The following is a 21,840-nucleotide window of genomic DNA, read 5'->3' as shown; positions in this document are numbered from 1 at the left end:
CAAACTACTTTCTCTGTAAAAGAAAAATTATTCACATGCTCTGTGAACCAGTTTGATTATATAATTAAAAACGGAATTGTTTCACAAGAATGATTTGTTTGTAAATCGAAAACAAATCTGGTTATTATCCCTAAAAAGTAGAACATACAATGACAAAATCCTGGTGAAACCATCAAAATGAGAAAGTCATTGTCATAAACCTTTGTGCCCCATTGCACAAGGATGATCAACTTTCGAGCAAGTGTTACATTGTGTCTAGATATGGATGAATAAAAAGGATGTTTTTGGATGGTCTTTTTCGATGTTCCGCATTGAGGCTTAGAGAGTGAAACTGACTGATCTTACCTGTAACACTGTCCTGGGCCTGTTCTGCCTGCTCTTCCAGCCCGCTGGTTTGCATTGGCTTGACTGATGGGGTACACCTGCAGCGCATCCATGCCAATGCGAGGGTTGAATACCTAAACAACCCAAAGTAATACTTCTGTTAGCATCAGATGTGCAATTCCTCTATTAAGGACTGGTCTTTCATAGCAGTTTAATTTACCTTCAGTTTGCAGTAACCAGAATCCACCACAAACATGATGCCATCCACTGTCAGAGATGTCTCAGCGATGTTTGTAGCAACAATACACTTCCTCACTCCATCAGGAGCCTGTCGGTAAACACACAGGTTTAGTTGACAAACGTCTCGTGATCAGGATCTTGCAGTGTCCAAAAGAGACAGATGCTTACCTTCTGGAAGATCTTGGCCTGCAAGTCTGAAGGTAGCTGGGAGTAGATGGGCAGCACTGCCAGGGCCGGAGCGTTCTCTAGATCCTCCAATCGCTCCACAATCTGATCTGATGTCACCTGCAGGAGCACAGACATCATTTGTGTTATATGATGCCTCATTAGACCACAAAAACTGACCAATCACTATATTTTGAACTAACCACATGCTTCTTATATCAGATATCTGACTTCAATTGGCATATATATATTTCTCACCAGCCACTATGGCAAGCGGTTTTCCAGTTACTAGCCACTGCGGCATTTTCACTGGCCACAATTTTGACATTGATACAATAATATACAATAGCTGCCATATAGATATTTTAATATTAACTATCATTTGGCAGCAGGTATTGTATATTAGGCTGCTGTCACTTTAAGACCTGACGCAAGGATCATATATACTGTTACACATGCATTTTCTTTCTCAACTGTTTACGGTCACTTAAAACATAACTTACTGTGTGTTTACGTGACTACTCGCCCAGACTGGCATTTTGACATTATTTTGTGTGTATTTGACTGTTTAAGCGCAATAAGCAGTAAAGAAAGAACTCAATTTAGTACTGAGTGGTGGCTTAATGTGTGAGCACAAAATCTGCGGAGTGAGTAAAATTATGAGCAATATGTGCAATCCCACGCCGAAATTCAAGCCCTGTAACACCAACAATATTCATCCGCAAATTAAACGAGTGAGTGAAGAGAGGAGGGTTTGTGTGTCACTCGCTGTCAGAGAGATGAGAAAGAGAGATATGAGAGAGAGAGAGAGAGAGAGAGAGAGAGAGAGAGATATGAGAGAGATAGAGAGAGAGAGAGATATGAGAGAGATAGAGAGAGAGAGAGAGAGAGAGCAGCTGCTATCCTGTATCTATTCTGTGGAAAATTAGTATTGGTAGCGTTTCAGATATTTCAGTATTGATATATGTATTGAAAAATCTATATTTTTGACAACACTACATTGCACTTAGTTTATTATTTCAGATGCCTTTTTAAAAGACTATGATTATTATTAGACTACTTATTCATTTTTTTGGTCTTTCTAACTTTCAAGTCTATTATGCTCACTAAAGCTGCAGTAATATTAAACAACAACTTTTTCTATTTTAATATATTTAAAAAAATATATGTATTTATTCCTATGAGAACAAAGCTGAATTTTCACCCTCATTACTCCAGTCTTCAGTGTCACATGATCCTTCAGAAACTATTTTAATATGTTGATTTGCTGCTCAAGAAACATTATTTATCAGTGTTGAAAACAGTTGTGCGGTTTCATATTTTTGTGGAAACCGTGACATACTACCATTAAAAAGGCAAGTAATATAAAAAAAAAAGAAATGAATAATTGTATTCATCAAGGATGCATTAAACCCATCACATTGTCCTGGGCCCATTCTGCCTGCTCTGCCAGCCAGCTGGTTTGCATTGGCTCAACTGATGGGATGTTTCCAACATTGATAATAAGAAATGTTTCTTGAGCAGCTAATCAGCATATTAGAATGATTTCTGAAGGATCATGTGATGACATTTAGCTTTGCCATCACATGAATAAGTTACATTTTAAAATATATTAAAATAGAAAACCGTTATTTTGAAACATTAATAATATATCCAAAAGGCAGCCTTGGTGAGCATAAGAGACTTCTTTCAAAAATGTTAAAAAAAATATCTTAACGACCCCAAATTTTTGAATGGCAGTGTGTTTATAATATCAATAAATGTAAAAATTGTGATTCCATTCATAACATTTGAACGACTACAAATTCTCCTCACCTCAATGTCCTCTTGACCAGGCATGAAGATGAGAATGTCACCCCCCATCCCGCTGAGATGAATCTGTAAGGCCTGTTTCACTGACGCCTCCACATAGTCCTCCTGAGGAGTCTGAATCACACCACCACTCAGCGTTAGTCTACAGCACACCAAACAGCTTTAACTAAAGACGCTATTAACACCTCACCTTGCTGAACAAGATATCCACAGGGAACGTCCTGCCGGGAATGTGGAAAATAGGAACATTGCCGAAGAATGCCGCAAATTTGTCCGAGTCCATGGTGGCAGATGTGACAATGAGCTTCAAGTCTGAGCGTCTAGACACCACCTAAGTAATCCAAATAAAGGAAGAAGGGAGAAAGTGACTCATCAGTATCAAAATCTAAACTCAACAGTATTCTTAAAAATGGACTGGATATGACTGGAACGACACGTCGGCATAATCGCTGTTTATTTTCATCCCTAATCCCCGGTCATGTTTCACACAAAACAAAACTCTAAGAGCAGATGCTAATGGCTGCACATTTTCAGGACTTACAACCGAGGTCCATAACATCGGGGAGTTTTATCACAATTGACAATGTCACGGCTCAACATTAACGCTTGTCCGCTAGTGGATTTTTTTGAAGGGGCAAGTGAAAAAGAATTTTACTTGCCCGACGGACAAGTATCCTGAGTAAAACGTCTAAACAAAAAATAACTAGGGAATCACCAAAGTGCAATAATGATTCTGCATTCAGTTAGTGTAAGTGGAGATCGATAGAGGATCATAATATAAAAGGAACTGACGTTAATAAGGTTGTCCTGTTGAGGCTTGCGCAGCCTCTCGAGGAGAAAATCGAAAACAAATGAGCGCCGCTCATACAAAGAAACTCAATTAACATACACGGTTAAAATTGTGTATTTTTTATATTTATAACATATGATACAGTTAAGCAACATCACACTAACAAGAGTGTTGTTTTCCTGAATATCATCACGACTGAAAATGACACTGATTTCATACGCCAGTTCCATAAACAATTAATTAACATTAAGTCACTTACATTTTAGAAGCAATATGGACTGTTTTTGTTCTATTTCAGCAGCGAAAATAGTTCCAAACAAATATCACAGCAGAACCGTAACGCATCTCACAGCAACAGCACGTTACTGAATGATTCAATTACCTATTCGTAAACGACCGCCTAATTCTTGAACGAATCGACTCAATGACTCACTCATTAAGACAGTCACATGCTGCCACCTACTGGTGGTTTAGTTTCATCTTTCCAACATTTCTTTTTTTTTGTATATTCAAAAATATTAAAAATAATCTCATAACATAATTTTATGCAGTTGTAATTGTTCAGTGTAGCCTAAATTATTTAATTTGATTGGTAACAGCCTATAGTGTCTTATTCTAATTTAATTTATAGATCAAATTTAAGAATATAAAAGGAAAGCTGAAGCATAGCCTATATTCAATAAGATTATGGAAAAATGCCCTTTATAAAAAGGTAAAAATATCACAAATATGCAGATTTAAATATGTCAAAGCTGATTGAACACTGGAGAGAATATTGCTTTAGAATAGATTATATTTACAAAAAAAATCAGGACAAGCTAATTTTTTACTCGGACAAGTGAATGACAGATTTACTTGTCCGAAGGACAAGCATGTGAACAGGCTTAATGTCGAGCCCTGAATGTGTTATTAAATAAATTAGTCCAATCAACCGACGGTAAATGAAAAGTTGCGATTTTCTAGTCCGATATGGCTAGGAACTATACTCTCATTCCTGCTGAATAATCAATTAAGGAAATGTAAATTAAGGAACTTTGTGCCGTACCATGGGTAATGATATTACGCATTGGCTATGCTGACAGAAGTAAGCCTATTTTCAGGCGCTGCATAATATCATTGTGCCGCTGCACCCATGGTACAAAAGCAAAGTTCCTTGATTATTATGCAGGAATGAGAGTATAGTTCCTAGCCATATCAGTCTAGAAAAAAGCAACTTTTCATTTTCCGTCGGTCTTAGTACACGATGTAACTACAGAAGAGTCAAGTTTTAAATAGGAAAAATATTGAAACTCTTTGGTCATTTTTTAGCGAGATGCTATCGGTCTAATCAGATTCAATTATCTATGCTAAGCTATGCTAAAAGCAGGGGCGTAAATCACGGGGGGGACGGGGGGGACAGGACCCCCCCAATCTGAGGGCTGGCCCCCCCTAAAAACCATGCTGAGTATTGTAAATAATATAATGATATATACTTAAAATAAATGTGTAAGTAGTAAAACAATACAAAAGCAAACGGGACAAAAAATGCGTTTAAGTTTAGAAACATTTTGAGTCCCCCCTCCCCCTTGCCCCACAGTGGTTTGATCCACCGCGCACCTCAACTAACGATACAAAGAACATAAAAAACTACCACAAGTTTGGGGAGAGAACAAAGCTCTTCAGACAGCAGTTGTGAAACTCCAGTAAGCTGTCAATGCTATATTATTAACTTTAAACATCAGATGAAGTGACTCTTTTCTCTTTAATACAGATTAGGCAAAACCCTGTTAGCATCACTTGCCCACCGCGTCACCGCCCCGGGCCACCGTTGTTTTCATTTTTATAGTAATAAAATAATTTTGTTTAGTTAGAGAACAGACACAACAATTAAAAACTAAACGTGTCTGCATACAGCACGAGCCCAACGAGAGTCAGATTTCATTCATCACTAGAGCAAACAGCTGACAGACAAGATGATCGCGGAAGTTTTGGTTTCAAAGCGAAATGTAAAAGTGCCTATTTAAGGGAGTGTGTCATTGTACTGTTTTCTTGCTGTGTTTTTCATTAAGAATAATAGACTAATGAACCCATAATTCAAGCAACCCACCCTCGAATTGGCGCTAATTCTAAACCTAAAGTATATGCGCACGGCGCTCTGTCAGATCTGTGTTGGGTTTTGCTCAATATGATAATAAGTGGCAGATCAGACTTGCTGCAGTTGAATATCTAAAGATCTGAATATCATAGTATAAAATACTATGTGGAGGATGCAAGATAATTTTAAATAATATGACTGTGTGGTGAACCTTACTCATATTTAAACAACTATTGCTTTGTGTTGTTGGTCAGATAAAATGACAGAGAAAAGAAAAACGGACATTAGATAATTTTTCAGTGCACCAAAACGCCAAATAAGCACAATTATTTTTATTTTTTTATTTTTTGTGGTACACATATCCTTACAAGTACGATTTTGGCTATATTATTTGTGTCCCCTTCAAAAATTGCTCTTGAGAAATTTCATGTTTATCGTCCCCCCCTACTGTTAGATAAAATTTACGCCCCTGGCTAAAAGTGTTACCACCAGACCCGGTGATCGGCTGAATGGATTCAAAAACTGTAAAACTCGACTGTTTCACTGTTTAGGAGTTGGAAAATTAACCTATTTTCAAAAAAAGTGGAGTGTTCCTTTAAGACGAGTACCTCGCAGCTTGCACCCACTGCAGCTCCAGAGGATCTGCGGATGAACATAAATAATTTCTCCGTCTCCGCGAATAAACTAATTCCGTATAGTTTACAGTTCACTGTGGCTCTCACATTCTATGACGTGCCAGACAATTAATTCTCCCATGCAGTTCCGGTCATTCAGCACCAGTTTGTCGAGAATGCAGTGGCGAGTCCTGAAAATGTACAGGTGTCAGTTCGGTTATAGAATGGGGTTGTCACGCTCGTAAAAAACAAAATGATGTATGATTGCAACCATATTAACCGGTGCTACCATACTAGCCATAGCTTCTTAGGCCCTGTTTACACCTGGTATTAAGATGCATTTGGTTCGATCGGATCACAAGAAGACGAGGGAGACACATACTCGTTTAGAATCAACCACTTCTGTCCTGATTTCTTTGAGGGGAGGGTCTATGGGTGGGTAAATGTAACCTATGGGCTTTTTCAGATCTTTCAATCTTATGGACGAAATAATCTCGCCAAATTTACATATGAACGAGCACAGAGAAGAGCTGTCGTTTCTGCTCTGATAGGCGTAAGATCACACCAAACGCTGTGAGTGTGTGTTAGAAATCAGGAATGGTGAGAGAACATTGTGCTTGGTACGTTTTTCATCTTCAAACCAAACTTGGGTCTCCAGCCAAAGTTTAAATCCCATCTGGCTAGCTTGCTGTCTTACTCATTAGGTCAGTAAGCGGAAAGTAGGCAGTCTTTAATGATTGTTTGAATGCTTTTGATCACATGAGTGTCTACACTACGAAAGCAATCCAATCAAATGCGTTTTCGACTACCTCTGGAAGTTGTGAAAAGTGGACAAGCTCAAAAGATTTTAGACCCTGTTTACACCTGTTTTAAGCATCGTCCACTTATGATCCGATCGACCAAAACGCTGCTTAATACCAGGTGTAAACAGGGCCTTATATTCCTGCCAGAGAAGATACACAACACAAAGAAAACATCAGCCTACCGGGTGAGCAGACACATGAGCTCACAAATTTAGAGGTAGAGTTTTGTTTTGTGTGAAACATGACAGGAGATTAGGGATTAACATAAACAGTGCGTAATTAACGTAATCGATTACATCAGTGTGTCGTTTCAGCCCTAGACATGTACATTAAATTGGTGTATGAAAACCATTTACTAGGGTGACAACAGAATGCAATACAATCCTCCTCCATTCATGTGAAACATGACGTCTGTCATTCATGTGACAGATAGATGGAGATGTGGCTCACCTCTCGGAGGAGCCCAAAGAGCACGTCAGTGTTGAGGGAGCGCTCATGGGCCTCGTCCATGATTACAGCGCTATAGTGGTCCAAGTCGGACTCCCGCAGAGATTCCCTCAGAAGAATCCCATCCGTCATGTATTTGATTACGGTCTTCTCTGATGTACAGTCTTCAAAACGGATGGCATAACCAACCTGGTATTCACATTAAAACAACAACACCCCTTAGCCATGGTGAAAATAAAATTATATAATTTTATAAAATACATATATATTGTATACACACACACACACACACACACACATACATACATGCATGCATAACAATGCATATTACAAATTAATTTTTATGTAAGTTTTAGTTCATTTAGTACTTCATCTAAAATTAATTTTGACTTAATGTTAAATTAATGCTGCCTAATTTTAAGTTTTTTAATATTTTATTTCAGTTAACATTTATTTAATTTCAAGTAATGAAAGTGTTTTTTATGGTTTGGTTTTGGTTAACCTCACCTCAAATCCACCAGGTGGCAGTATGTCCTTTAAAATCAATCTCTTTTGTCAAGTAAACGGGCAGAAAAATAGCTCCAAGCACACAAGATGTTGGCCACTAACCTCTTCTCCCAGGTTACTGTTAATTTCTTCGCTGACTCTCTTGGCCACGCTCATGGCTGCCACTCTGCGAGGCTGTGTGCAGCCCACCATGCCATAGCCAGTGTAACCATCCTCATGAAGATACTGTGTCAGCTGAGTCGTCTTACCACTGCCCGTTTCCCCCACCACAATCACAATATTGTTATCCCTGTCAGACAAGATACACAACACAAAGAAAACATCAGCATGCCGGGTGGACAGACACACACATTTTGTGGTAGATTGCATAAAGAAAGCTGATGTAAGTGAATTGATTTGAGTGTCACAAGGACCTGATGATGTTGAGCAGCTGCTGGCGAACAGCAAAGATGGGCAGATACTGTCTCTGCTCTAATAGAGTCTTCTTCTTAGAAAACTCACTGCTCGCTTCATTCCTCTCCTTCATGTGATCAGCAAACTTCTGCTCCGCTCTGAAAAGATGGAAGAAAACAAGAGGAGGCTCGGAAACGATCTACAGATCTTTTTTCACAATTTCTGAGCAGATTGGGAAATTATGCAAAATTATGTGTAAAGAATGAAAAATATGCTAAAATGTGAATACTCCATGTCAGATAGTAGATAGACAGTAGATAGATATATAAAATATCCACAATACTCTTTAAAAGATTATTGTGGGAGAAAAGAGGAGCCTCTTCTGCTCACGAAGGCTGTATTTATTTGATCAAATATACACTAAAAACAGTAATATTGTGAAATATGACTGCAATTTAGAATAACTCTTTTCTATCTGAATATATTTTAAAATGTAATTCCTATGATGCAAAGCTGAATTTTCAGCATCATTACTCCAGTCTTCAGTGTCACATGATCCTTCAGAAATCATATTTATATACTGATTTGCTGCTAAAGAAAAATGTCTTATCATAATCAGTGTTGAAAATAGTTGTGCTCCTTAATATTTTTGTGGTTTAGTTTCGTTTCTTTGATAAATAGAAAAGCATTTATTTGAATCTTTACCATCATTTTAGATCAATTTAATGCATCCTTGATCAAAAAAAAGTATTAATTTATTTCCAAAAAGTATATTATGTACCCCAAACCTTTGAACAGTAGTTTATACAACACATATGTCATGAACGCATCGATAATAGTATCATAACTGGATCAGAACCAATTGTCTACAAAAGTGAAGGAATCTATAGAGATTTATCACCTGACAGATATATTGTATATTCAATTGTCATATTTTAATTAGGGCCGTCAATCAATTCAAATTTTTTATCTAATTAATTACATACTCTGTGGTTAATTAATCTAAATTTATCGCATACATAATTTTTGCTGTGAAAATATTTTAAATATTTCAATTCAAATGAATCAATGAATAATCAGCATTAGTGACATTAAAGTTCAAAAACTCTTTTATTATTATTTTCACTGTTCAAATATTGGCCATAACAATAAACAATATGACCTAATATGCTGAGGAAATAAATTAAAAAGTGCTTCAGGAAGAATTTTTTTCACTGTACATACAATCAGGGCTTGACATTAACTTTTTTGCTCACCAGTCACTGTGGCTAGTGGTTTTCCAAAGTTACTAGCCACTCAGCCTTTTCACTGGCCACAATTTTGCTGCTTGGAAATTACATTTTATATGATTAAAGTTGAATTTGGCATGGCCTTAAATTACTAGATTTTGATTAACATTAATGACAGACAGGTATTCATTTGGGCTGCTGAATGCATGGACGTTGTAACGAGTAGGAATATAGTGTGGCCCCTTTAAGAGTGCGCGCTCCCTGTTGAGAATGCCTATCAATAGTACAAGTGTGCAGTCAGTGTCGTAGAATGTATACACTACGCAGTTTTTCGTGTGCATACGATACGCACTTTATGGCGTGTAAATGACACGCTCTTGGGTAGGATAGTGGACATCGCAGACGACTTTATTTTTATCAGCACTTCCATCAGGCTACGTAAATGTTCCAATCAATGATCCAAGCAGCGCGTCCGTCTCGCTCCTTCATTTTACAGCTCAGGGTCAAAGTCCAATACAGAATGGATTCATCTGCATAATTTTTTTTAACGCGTTATTTAATTAATCGAAATTAACGCGTTATTTTGACAGCCCTAATTTCAATATAGGTGGGATCAGAAAATGGCATGACAGCAGGCCTGAAATGTTATACACACACACACACACACAATTTCTACCTGTAATCCACATTTCCATCCTCTCCAACAGGTTTTCCAGCTGCTCCCTCCTCCTCTGATTTCTTGATGCCCATGATGTCACCCAGTTTGGTGCCAGCGAGCTCCCAGTGTTTGTGTTGTGCCTGCCATGTGGAAGAATCAAACAACAGTTACATCTACACTGCTGCCCTTGAGTGAGAGTGGAGTCCAAATTAAACATAAAAAACAGATGTGCACCTTCTTTCTCTCTTTCTGCTCTCTGTGTCGTCTGACCAGCTGACTTCCCTTGCGGGAGATGATGGCCATGTCTGAGGTTGCGTCTTTCACTGGAATGACCGGCTCAGGCTAGAATCGCATGTCAAACGTAAAATCATCAATTAAAGACTCAAGTCTGGTGTCTTACCAATACGCACATTCATGCATAGAGACCCCTGTACCTGCTTAGTGAAGACAATCCTCCCATCCAGGAAGGGTGGCACAAGGTTATGGACAAGTAGATGGACTCTGGTTGCATTGTCTTCCTCAAAGTCCTCGTCCACCTCCAAGCGCTGAACTACTCCACTGGTGAGCATGCGGTTGGTCTCCCAGCGTTCGTTATCCTGGAGTGAAACACACATGAGAACAGTGGGGTGAACATCGGATGTGTATCAGTATATTAGATCCGTGCATTCTGTCTTAAGACTGTGACACACCAAGCCGAAGTCAAAGATATAGCTGCACTGCAAGCAGACACTGTTTTCGCTCGCATTGGCTGCATCTTGTGCCATCTCGAATTCTTTGCTTGCTTTCATCGCTTTCGCTTTTATTCTCGTGCACTGACTCGTTCGCTAAACTGAACAGCCAATCAGAGCGATCTCTCTTGCAGAATCAAGCAAACTGTCACCGATGTGACCCCGACTACAGCTGTTGTGCGGAACACACTGCAAAAACTAGCCCGTCAGGCACTCACAACGGCCGCCCATTGGCTTGCAGAAGCCTAATAGGCCAACTGCTGCTGTCAGTGTCATCGATGTTAATCAAACAATAAAAGATGAGGTGAAAATCGCTCACTTCTCTTGAATAACTTTTGTATCTTTAATAAGAATCCATTTATTTTTCATTCATACAGTGTTTATCCTATTTTTGTCATTTGCTTCTCAGTTCTTATTTTTAACAACAAAAACAAAATAACAAAAATAACTATTTTGTGATAGTTACTGTTATTGTGAAATAAGATTTTGGTCATGTCGCCCACCCCTACACTGGCAGTTTTTAAAAGAAGTCTCTTATGCTCACCAAGGCTGAATTTATTTGATCAAAAAACAGAAGAAAAAAAGCAATATTGTTAAATATTATTACATTTTAAAATAGTTGTTTTGCATTTTAATATATTTTATAAATGTTAATATTTTGTTAATATAATGTTAATATAAATTTTATATATTTTATAAATGTAATGTATTCCTGTGATCAGAGCTGAATTTTCAGCATCATTACTTACATTATGATCCTTCAGAAATCATTCTGATATGAGGATTGTCTGATCAGTTATCAATTAATTTGGGGCTCAATTATTAATAACGGTTCTTAATTTTATCTTTCTTGAATATTATGTTGAAAACTGCTGGATTAAATTTTTTTTTTTTTTTTTGCGGAAATTGTGATCCATTTTTTCAGGATTCTTTGTTGAATATAGAGTTCAAATGAACATGATTTATTTTAAATAAAAATCTTTTGTAACAATATAAATGCCTTTACTGAAATGTAATGCATCCTTGATGAATAAAGGTAGCCTGGATGCCAGCCGAACTTAGCCCCGCCCACAACATTTAAGGGTCGGGAAGTTCGTCTGGACTTGATCAGTTGTGGAGCAACTATACTTAACTATTGCACTCAAAAATGATGATGGTGTTGGTAAGTACTCCATGTTTCCTTAAATTCTTTTTACAACACCGGCAAAGATCGTTTATCTTCTTCTACTTCTTCCAGCGTGCGTGCAGTTGAGTTCTGATGACAACTATGCGTCACTCCACATACGTCATTTACTCCGTTGCTCTGATTGGTTGTAGGTCAATTGAGTGCAGAGGCATTTTCTTTCCTGGTTTGGTAGAAACGCCTCATAATCACAGCCCAATGGAGCAGTATCAGACTCATATTATGACTAGAATCTGAGTATGACGACATCAGGCTAGAATAAAGGTTTTTAATTATTTTAAATTATAATAATATTTAATTTTTTCATCCAATAAATGCAACCTTGGTAAGCATGAGAAACTTCTTTCGAAAAACATCCTAATTCTTCCAAACGTTTAAAGATCAGTGTACGTCCAGCACTGTACTGTGCAGAAAGGTGAGGGTGTGTGTGTGCGGTACCTCATTGATTTGCCGTTTCTGTGCAGAGATGCGTTTCTGGGTCTGCTTCTGTAGAATCTGCTCCCTCTTCTTCACATACTCTTCTGAGGTGGACGTCAATGGGTTGTGAAACTCATCATAACCTTCATCCATCATGTACCAGTCTCGATCAGCTTGCTGTTTGGGCATGACACAGTTAGTTAGTACTCATCCAAAATGCCAACTTGAAATGACATCCGAAGTGCATTTTACTTCCATACTTTGATGGATTACTGAATGAAACAGGATGTTATTGATAATTTAGGTAAAGGTCAAAATGTTTTAGGTAAGGCCAAATTTATTTGTATAGCGCTTTTCACAGAAAACTTTGCTTCAATGCAGCTTTACAGAAAAACATGATGTTTTAGAATATCTTCATTTTTTCAAGCCTTATAGTCACATTTAGCTGAGCGATAATATTTTTACATTTTGCGACAAAATAAAAAAACAAGCAGTATGTATATATATATATATATATATATATATATATATATATATATATATATATATATATATATATATATATATATATATATATATATATATATATATATATATATATATATATATATATATATATATATATATATATATATATACACACAACGATATAACAATTAAGAGATTGGCTGTATAGTGGAATTAAAATATATAGCACTGTATATTTTAAAGTGGCTTTGATAAAGAATGTACCTTCTATGGTAATAACAGTAAATTATGTAAAATTACAAGCACCTAACCCTATAGTAAATACATGGTAATTAATATAACTCAGTACCTTAATATGAAATGTAACTGAATACTCAATAAGAGGCAGGAACTGATTGGATCACGAGTTGTTTAAAGTATGAATAGTGGGCAGACCAGAATGGAGCCAGAGTTTGTGCCTTTGCTAAAACAATGACTTAATAGATTATTTTCCAATAAGCCATATGACCTACATGACATCAGTGGAAAAGCAAAATCAATTCAGAGATGGATCCAGTATTACATTTGGATATCCTTCAGTTATGGTAATGGACATTTGTTTCCGAAATATGCGCTGTATGCGGTAGAACAATCACTACAGACTGGGCCATCTGACCAATCAGAGCAGAGTAGGCTCATGGAAAGGAGGGATTTAGAAAGACTGATTCATCCATCGAGTCCTTTGAGAATCATTGAACATTGTGGTGATGTGCAATGTGTATTATGAGAAAATGATGCATGTAAACCTGTTGTAGGAGGCCTCCAAAACTAAATGAGAAAACTTTTAAATAGCATAATAGGGGCACTTTAAGACCAGGAACATATATTAAGAATCTGAAGAATGTATATAGGGTCGATTCTGATTTCATGCTGACTTTAAAGAGCACTCACCCTCTGATCTTCCTCCCACTGTTCCTTCTCGTCTTCATCATTAAATAGGATGCCATCCTCTCTGTCCTCCCTTTTATCTCCTACAAACAAGAAGCCATGTAAATACAACACTATAGATGCAGTACATACACTACTGTTCAAACGTTTGGGGTCAGTACGATGTTTATGTTTTTGAAAGATGAGTCTGTTCACCAAGGCTGCTTTTACTTGATCAAAATATAGTAAAAACAGTAATATTGTGAAATATGATTACCATTAAATTAACTGTTTTCTGTAAATATTATTTTAAAATGTAATTTATTCCTTTGATCAAAGCTGAATTGTCCGCATAATTTCTCCAGTCTTCGGTGTCACATGATCCTTCAGAAATCATTCTAATATTCTGACTTGATGCTCAAGAAACATTTATTATTATTACGATTAGTTGAAGACGTGCTGTTTAATAAAGTGTGGTGGTGTTTTTTCTCTGATGAAACAAAGCATTTATTTCAAATGCAAATATTTTGTAATATACAATGTAAATGTCTTAACTATAATTTTTTTGATCAATTAAACGCAACCTCGAAGAATAAATACATCAATTTCTTTTTTTTTTTAAATAAAATAAAAAACAATCCTACCATCCCCAAAAGTTGCAGACATATTAAGATGGGAGATATTAGCAATACTCTAGGTAAAAATAATGAAAATAATAAATAATAAACATTAATAATTAAAATGAAATAAACAGTAAAACAAACAAATGAATAAAAACAATAAATCTGGACTTTTTTAAAGTAACACACTTCAAATTTTCAATAAATTCAAAACTGCACATATAAATTTACACCACATTCTCCACAAAAAGAACTTTTAAGGCATGTCTTTACCTTTTCCTCTGGACAGGCGTGGTGTGGAGCCAAGATGCTTCCTGTCATTGGCCCACTCGTTGTACTTATATGATGGGGTTGGCAGAGGAGTATCTGCTGGATATTGAGGTTTAACTGACCTGAACAACGAGTGACAAAGAAAAATCTATTAATATTCCTTCTGACCAACACAAACCATATCACCACAAATAACCTTCAACCAAACGTTCATCACTGAGGCTTTAAGGAAGTGGTCATACCTGTCTCTCCTCTCACTGTCACGGACTGAACGATGGCTGCGCTCGGAGCGCTCGGACTCCCGGTGCGAGGGGGCAGGAGAAGGGCTCTCCCAGTGTGAGTGACGTGAGCTGGAATACCCACTGTCATCTTCATCCCAGCTGGAGCGGGACGGAGTGACCAAGCCTGCGTGGACAAATGAAACACACTTAACACGTGTTGGTCCTGAAACAGCATAGCTATCAACCCATCAGAATTTAGGATACGGTTATAGTTAAGATTAGGGCAGCACGATTTGGGGGAGAAATCTAATTGCGATTTTTCTGATAGAAATTTTGCGATTATTTTTAGCGATAAAAAAAAAAAAAAAAAAAGGGGGGTTTGCTGTGCTTTTTTGTATGGTTGCACAATTTGACCAAAAATGTGTGGTTATAAATCAATAAGGCTTTAAAATGATAACACCAATACTAAATAAGATCTATTACTATTGTAATATTTCACTGTAAACAACCATTAAAGCAAAAGAAAATAATTATTATATAATATATTCATATACATACAGTATACTTGCATAGAGCGATTGCTTGTATTGCTGCAAAATGTAAGCTATAGAATAATATAATACATTTTAATATTTTACTGTATAATAAAACATTTAGTATTAAAGAAATAATATAATATTAATGTAGTTTTAAGGAAAGTAATATAACAATTATATAATATAACACTTTAATATAACAATATAATACTATTGTAATATTTCACAGTAAAATAAAACATTTAGCATTTAATAAGCATATAATACTAAACAAAATAGAGTGTTTAAGAACAATAATATTATAATTATATAATCTACAGGGCTCAACAGTGTGAGCGTTTCACTCGCATGTGCAACTAAAAATAGATGTGTGCAAACTGTAAAATGTAATAGGCGCATGAGTGCAAATAAAATGTCTTAAATATCTTAAATGGTATAAAAAAAACGTCTTAATTATTTTTATTTGGGGATGGAAAAGCAATACAGCCTGATTATTAAATTTCAAAAGGCGATGATTTAATTAAATAAATAACACATAGGAGACGCATGGAGCTGAATAACAATGCACACTCACTCTCTGACAGTAGATGGCGCTCATTAAACAGCAGAAACCGCCTGTAAACAAATCTGCAGTATTTTCTGTTTCTTGACAGTATTTAACCCCTGGTTTCACAGACACGGCTTAGCTAGTCCCAGACTAAAATGCATATTTGAGCCGTTTTAACTGAAAGCATGCCTTTGTTTTGTCTCAAGATGCATACCAGTAATGTTTTTTTCTAAGGCCCGTTTATAAAAGATACTTAAATGTCCTAACTGATCTTAAGCCTAATCCTGGCTTAGTCTAAGCCATGTCTGTTAAACCGGAGGGCTGTTTCATAAAAGACGCTAAGAAAAGCGGGGATTAAACTCCAAAACCTGACTTGAATGAACCTGACAAATAAGTTGGGGCTAAAGCGGTTTCATAAAAAAATTTATTGAAGTTCACGCAATTCCACTAATTTGATCCAAGTTTAGCTTGTAAAGATAAATTGCGTGTGCACACTTTTATTAAGCAGCCCTAAAGGTCGATTATGGATCAAATCGATCCACTGCAGAAAACAGCTGATATTTTGTGCTGTTTTATGTGTTTGAGACATGGTGTTTTCCTCAGTGCAAAATGTACATTTCACAGGTATATTCTCCATCTGTAAATGTTAGAAACTTGTGCAAATATTTCCAACTTCACATTGAACGAGTGCTACCGCACGCATGCGCGCCAAATAGGAGTGCAATAATTCTGACTAAAATATAATTTTAGGGGGAAAATTTGTCTGCAATATTTTATAACACCAGAAATATCTTGCAAATATAATCATTTATCTTTATGATGTTGGATAAGTTGCAGTGAACTTATAGCTCATTACACTCATTACGCTCATTACGCTCATATTTTATACTTGTAAAATAATAATTTAAAAAATTGGACAAGAAATGCCTAACACTGTCAACTGTCAATCAGTCTTGAGGGCGGGGTTTATTGATATAGTCGTAAAGTATGCCACGCCCTCAAGACTGATTGACAGTTGACTGTGTTAGGCATCGGAACTGCAAGTGCAAAGGGGATTGCGATTCCATTTGAATTTTGTGAGGGTTGTGGGAGGACGCGGAGGAAGTGAAATAGCAAATGGGTGATTTTCTATTGTTATTCCAAAATGGCAGGGTCATAACTCGTAAGACATTGTAAATGCAAGTGCAAACAGACTTTGTGTTTTCATTTGAAATTTGGCAGAATTTACACACGGAAATAGTAATGGGCGATATAAACGATATGCAATAGAACTGATACAAAATTGGCCTACGATGGAGATTTTAATTCTATCGCGATAATGTATGTTGATGACGCAATCTACCCGTGAAATTTACAGCCACGAGCTGCAACTGGCTGCAACGAATCAGCAAAACTGAGGAGCTGGTGAAAAAGACCGGTGCAACAGCCATTATTTCGGACTTGGTTCGGATTTAAGCCATCCGACAAGCAGCAGCAAACTATAGGCCTACTCTGAAGAGTTTGTGGGGCAACAGCTCTGGCTAAGAGAGGTAACACGACTAATCTGTTCTACCACCTCAATTAATTGCCTAATACTGGAAGTATTTCCCAAATAGGGATGTCACAAAAAGTACCGGTACTTCGGTACCAAGTCGGTACTGAAATTAAAAAAATGTGACGATATCAGCAATAGAGGTAGTAGTACCGGTAGTCCCGACTCCTGAGTATATTCCGTACCCGGAGCTGCGTTCAGTCGCTTCCGTGTTTATCTAAGCGCAGGGCTCCAGACTGTAGCTGCGACGTCGCCGTGTCTGTGAATATTAAACTGCAAAATACTATTTAAATATTACTCCTGCATGTTCTGCAACTCTGTGTGAATGACGGGCGCAGACGTGACACTCGCTCGCTGTTTTGTAGTTTCTGCCGTGTGTCACTATATGAGGACACGAACGCATAAACCGTCACTTCATGAGAATTTAGTAAGTAACGGCTCAATATTTTGACTGAATAAGGTTTTTTCTTGCAAAACCTTATAGTATACCTCCTGTTCACTTTCCATATATGGTGCACGTCTCTCTGTTTCATTGTGTGATACTTTTGTATAATTTTTGTAAAGTTTTAGCCTGGTCGCTATTCACTGCTATTATATAGAGGAGCGCATACAGGACATTTTGTAACGATTCTGCTTTTTCTTTGATAAAGCCTCTGCAGCTAATGTACTTGAATTTTATTTATCTGCAAAATTATGTTGTGTAATTACAGTTTTGCACAATAAATGTTCTCAAAACTACATACAACGTTTATTTCTTTCTTTTTTTTTTTTTAAATAAATACATTTAGCAGTTTGGCTTTCCTTAGGGTCTATGTAACCTGTTCTGAAATGGTTCTATTATAATTTATATATCGTGATATATATCGTTATCGCAAGAGGCTACAATGTATATCGCAATATGGATTTTAGGCCATATCGCCCATCCCTACACGGATAGGAAAATCCAAACGCAAATGCAAATCATGCATTTGTGTTTCCATTATGGGACAACGTATGCGTGCACAAATTGAAAATGCAATTGCAAATACAATTTGCAATTTCTTTTGAATATTTTCTGGAATATCATTCCATAATTTTACATTACAACTGTAAAATGGTAAAACTGTAAAATAAAAATGTATAATAATGGATGTCTTTATTTCATCGTTCTCAAATGTTAACTTCAACTTTTATTTTGAGGGAAATCGTGGGAACTTGTGGCCAAGTCTGTGAGGGATGTGAATAAAATGAATTTATGAATTTATGTGAATAAAAGCCTAAATTAAGTATGTTCATCATATAAAGCAATCATATCTCTTCAGAAAATGTGGACTAAACCGCTCAAATCATATGGGTTAGTTTTACAATTTCAAAGTGGTAGTTGCGTAGCTGTCAATGGAGGGACAGAAAGCCCTCAGATTTAATCAAAAAGATCTTCACTTGTATTCTGAAGATGAACGAAAGTCTTACGGGTTTGGAAGGACATGAGAGTGAGTAATTAATGACAGAATTTAAATTTTTAGGTCATCTATCCCTGACCTTTGGGTCTGTTACGGGGTGATTCTGGCTCATCCCGGCGAGTACCGCGGCTCATGCGCTCGGATGTGCCGTCCCTCTGAGAGCGTTCACTCCTCACGCTGCCATCACCGCGCTCAGAGCGACTGCTGCTGGATCCACGGCTGCGGCTGCCTTCATCTGCACAAAGCCCATAAAACTATGATCAGAGCCTGAAATTCTGTGCTGAGATCTCACAGGCGGAGAGCACCTGACTTACCTCTGTCTTTTCTTCTGTCTCTGTCACGGTAGCGGTCGTAGTCTCGGTCCTTGTCTCTGGATCTGTCTTTGTCTCTGCTCTTGTCTTCTTTGGAGGACGCATAAACCCCATGTTCACGTCTGTCTTTCTCCCTCTGTTGATTTTTCCGCTTAAACTCCTCACTAACCCCTCCTGGGTTTGATGGAGTTTCTGAGCCAGTGACACGGTACTTCCTGTAGAGGCGCGAAACAAACAGTAAACTCATGATTGCATGGCATTTATTTATTAGCTTGTGTCCTTGCATGTGATATTTAAGATGGAACAGTAGGAAGGGATGCACAATCGTTAAAAGATCGCACTCTCGATTCAAACACCCACGCAATCTTATTCCTAAATGACAACGATTCTCCTGTGTCTATTAAAACTTTGACAAAATAACAGCAGAACATTCAAATCTACGTCTGCACTGCGGCTGATCCAAAGAGAGCAGTTGTCATGTACAGGTATGAAACAGCTTCACCATCACAGTATGATTTATGTCAGACTGTGTTACAAAAATAGCTGCTCAAAACCAGTTCAACCATAACAAACCCCTTTTATAAAGACCCAGTACCAGACGACACGACAGCCCTCTCATGTACAGCTCAGCCAGCTGTACATATGCGTATCTGTATTGTTATGCAGAGAAACATCACAGCTCAAGTTATAACTTGAAGCTTTTCTAACTCTTTCACTGTATATGATTAACTATATTCAAGAAAAAATATCTATGAAGAAAATTTCAAATTTCAAAATTTCAAAGTATGTTTTTTTCTTATGTGGTTTAAATTTTTCCTACATTTTTTCGTAAATTTATAATACAAGTTAGAACGAAAGTTACTGGTGAATAATGGTTTGTTCGTGAAAACGTTCATACACAGATTTCACTCACAAATTCATGCGTTCACACACTTTGTGAACGAGACCCCCTGGATTTTGAGAGACCTAAAAAACTGGGGCCGTATTCACAAAACATTCACAAAACCTGGCTAAAAGTAGCTCCTAATGTGACAATTTAGGAGAAACTCTTAAAAAAAATTAAGAGTTTCCTCATTTTAGGACTCCTACATTTTTGCCCTAAGAGTATTTCACAAAGCATTTTAGCGCTAAACTTAGCTCCTAAATCTGTGAAAAGTCTACGCCGTGGGCAACATGTCAATTTTCATTTATACTTCTGCATTCTTGTCGACATGCAGTTACACATGCAGAGGGAGCATGCGTACCCCTGAGGGAGGGGTTCTGGCAGAGCGCTTGCGGCCCACGTAGAATTGACGCGTTGTTACATTTTTGGAGAGGTGCACGTCAGAGCACGTCGTAGGCTACGTGTACAACACACAGCCTACGACGTAGCTACGGTGTACACTCAAATCAGAAGTATAAATTGGGCTTAAGTCACTGAGACAAAATCACAAACGATCCTAATGGCTGTTGCTGGCAATCCGCCCAAAGACACTGCTCACCATTGAGGCAGCAGGCAATAGAGCCTTGGGTGCTGAGCCTTCTCCCCTTATAAATGAAATAAACATTTTAATTTATAGATTTTAATCTGCAATGAGGGGGTCGGGGTGGCGGAGGGACACAGAAAACTGTCAAGCTAACTAGGTGAGTTGGCTGGGTGTATATAAATATATATAAATATATTTGGGGTGGCACGGTACATGAAAAAAAAAAAAACGTTCGGTTCGCTTGTCTCGGTTCGGAGCATGTGCATCACACGGTTTCGACGCATGCGCAATGTATCCTGTGCAATGCGCAATGTGGGTGTCCTTTTCGCACAAAATAAGAGAGGTGTGTGTGTGTGTGTGTGTGTGTGTGTGTGTGTGTGTGTGTGGGGACCGGTGTGGACATACAGTAAAATAAAGTAAAAGTGGAGTGCTGCAGGTCATGTCACGTGTAGAAATGCAAGTGGGAGAGATAAGGAAGGCTGCCCGGAGTTGGAGGATGCGCCAGCGTCGTATAGCAGGCAGGGCAGATGCAGTGCGGAGAGCGGGAGCAGCGCGCGCCTGTTGCGCATACACACACTGGCAGTGTTTGTCTCGCGCAGCTGAACCGCGGCTCGTGTATTGCAAATACAGACAAATATTGTCCATTCTGTCACATTTTCCGGTGTTCTCCTCCGACCCCTGTCTGTCTCATGCTTTGATTTATGATGGACAGCATATATCTGCTGCAAATGCGACCGTGTTCCCCTCTGTCTCATACACACATGCATATAACATGTTGTATATAAGTAGTTCACATGATAAATGTAAAATTTAAAAGTTATGTTTCTAGTTTTAATAATTTATACATGCCTTTGAAGTTTGGGCAAAAACTTCTGGCAGTGTTGTGTTTTCGTGTATTTTTTTCTTTTCTTTTCCCAGCGCTGGATGTCATATGGTGATTGTGAAACACACGGAACACTTCATGGTGAAATTTGTTAATCAGGTCAGCTGAATTAAAGCCACAGTGCATTGTTCTGATCAAAATTGACATGATTAACATGAAAAATGTTACGCCAATGTGTCGGACTTGGTAGACAGCCAGTTAGGAAACAACATGATATAACAATTTTTTAATACTGTATCCTAAATTGTGGATGATTAA

The 21,840-nt window shown here is 37.6% G+C and overlaps 1 protein-coding gene across 1 annotated transcript in view; it reads right to left on the bottom strand.

Annotated features, from left to right (window-relative positions):
* Positions 1-21,840, bottom strand: part of dhx38 (DEAH (Asp-Glu-Ala-His) box polypeptide 38) — a 48,357-nt gene that overhangs the window by 22,105 nt on the left and 4,412 nt on the right. The window contains exons 3-19 of the mRNA XM_079808455.1: positions 19,237-19,448; positions 19,002-19,157; positions 14,891-15,053; positions 14,652-14,770; positions 13,783-13,862; positions 12,406-12,561; positions 10,491-10,652; positions 10,291-10,398; positions 10,075-10,196; positions 8,190-8,327; positions 7,879-8,065; positions 7,273-7,458; positions 2,732-2,872; positions 2,545-2,655; positions 733-849; positions 545-652; positions 346-458 (exon numbers count right to left, since the gene is read on the bottom strand). Of these exons, the coding sequence (XP_079664581.1) occupies positions 346-458; positions 545-652; positions 733-849; positions 2,545-2,655; positions 2,732-2,872; positions 7,273-7,458; positions 7,879-8,065; positions 8,190-8,327; positions 10,075-10,196; positions 10,291-10,398; positions 10,491-10,652; positions 12,406-12,561; positions 13,783-13,862; positions 14,652-14,770; positions 14,891-15,053; positions 19,002-19,157; positions 19,237-19,448 (2,379 nt within the window). The remainder of the gene's footprint in view (positions 1-345; positions 459-544; positions 653-732; positions 850-2,544; positions 2,656-2,731; positions 2,873-7,272; positions 7,459-7,878; positions 8,066-8,189; positions 8,328-10,074; positions 10,197-10,290; positions 10,399-10,490; positions 10,653-12,405; positions 12,562-13,782; positions 13,863-14,651; positions 14,771-14,890; positions 15,054-19,001; positions 19,158-19,236; positions 19,449-21,840) is intronic.

The sequence above is a fragment of the Gobio gobio genome, assembly GCF_949357685.1.
Source record: "Gobio gobio genome assembly, chromosome: 2".
NCBI lineage: Eukaryota > Metazoa > Chordata > Actinopteri > Cypriniformes > Gobionidae > Gobio > Gobio gobio.
The sequence above is the reverse complement of the archived record's forward strand: the minus strand, read 5'-3'. Positions and strand labels throughout refer to the sequence as shown.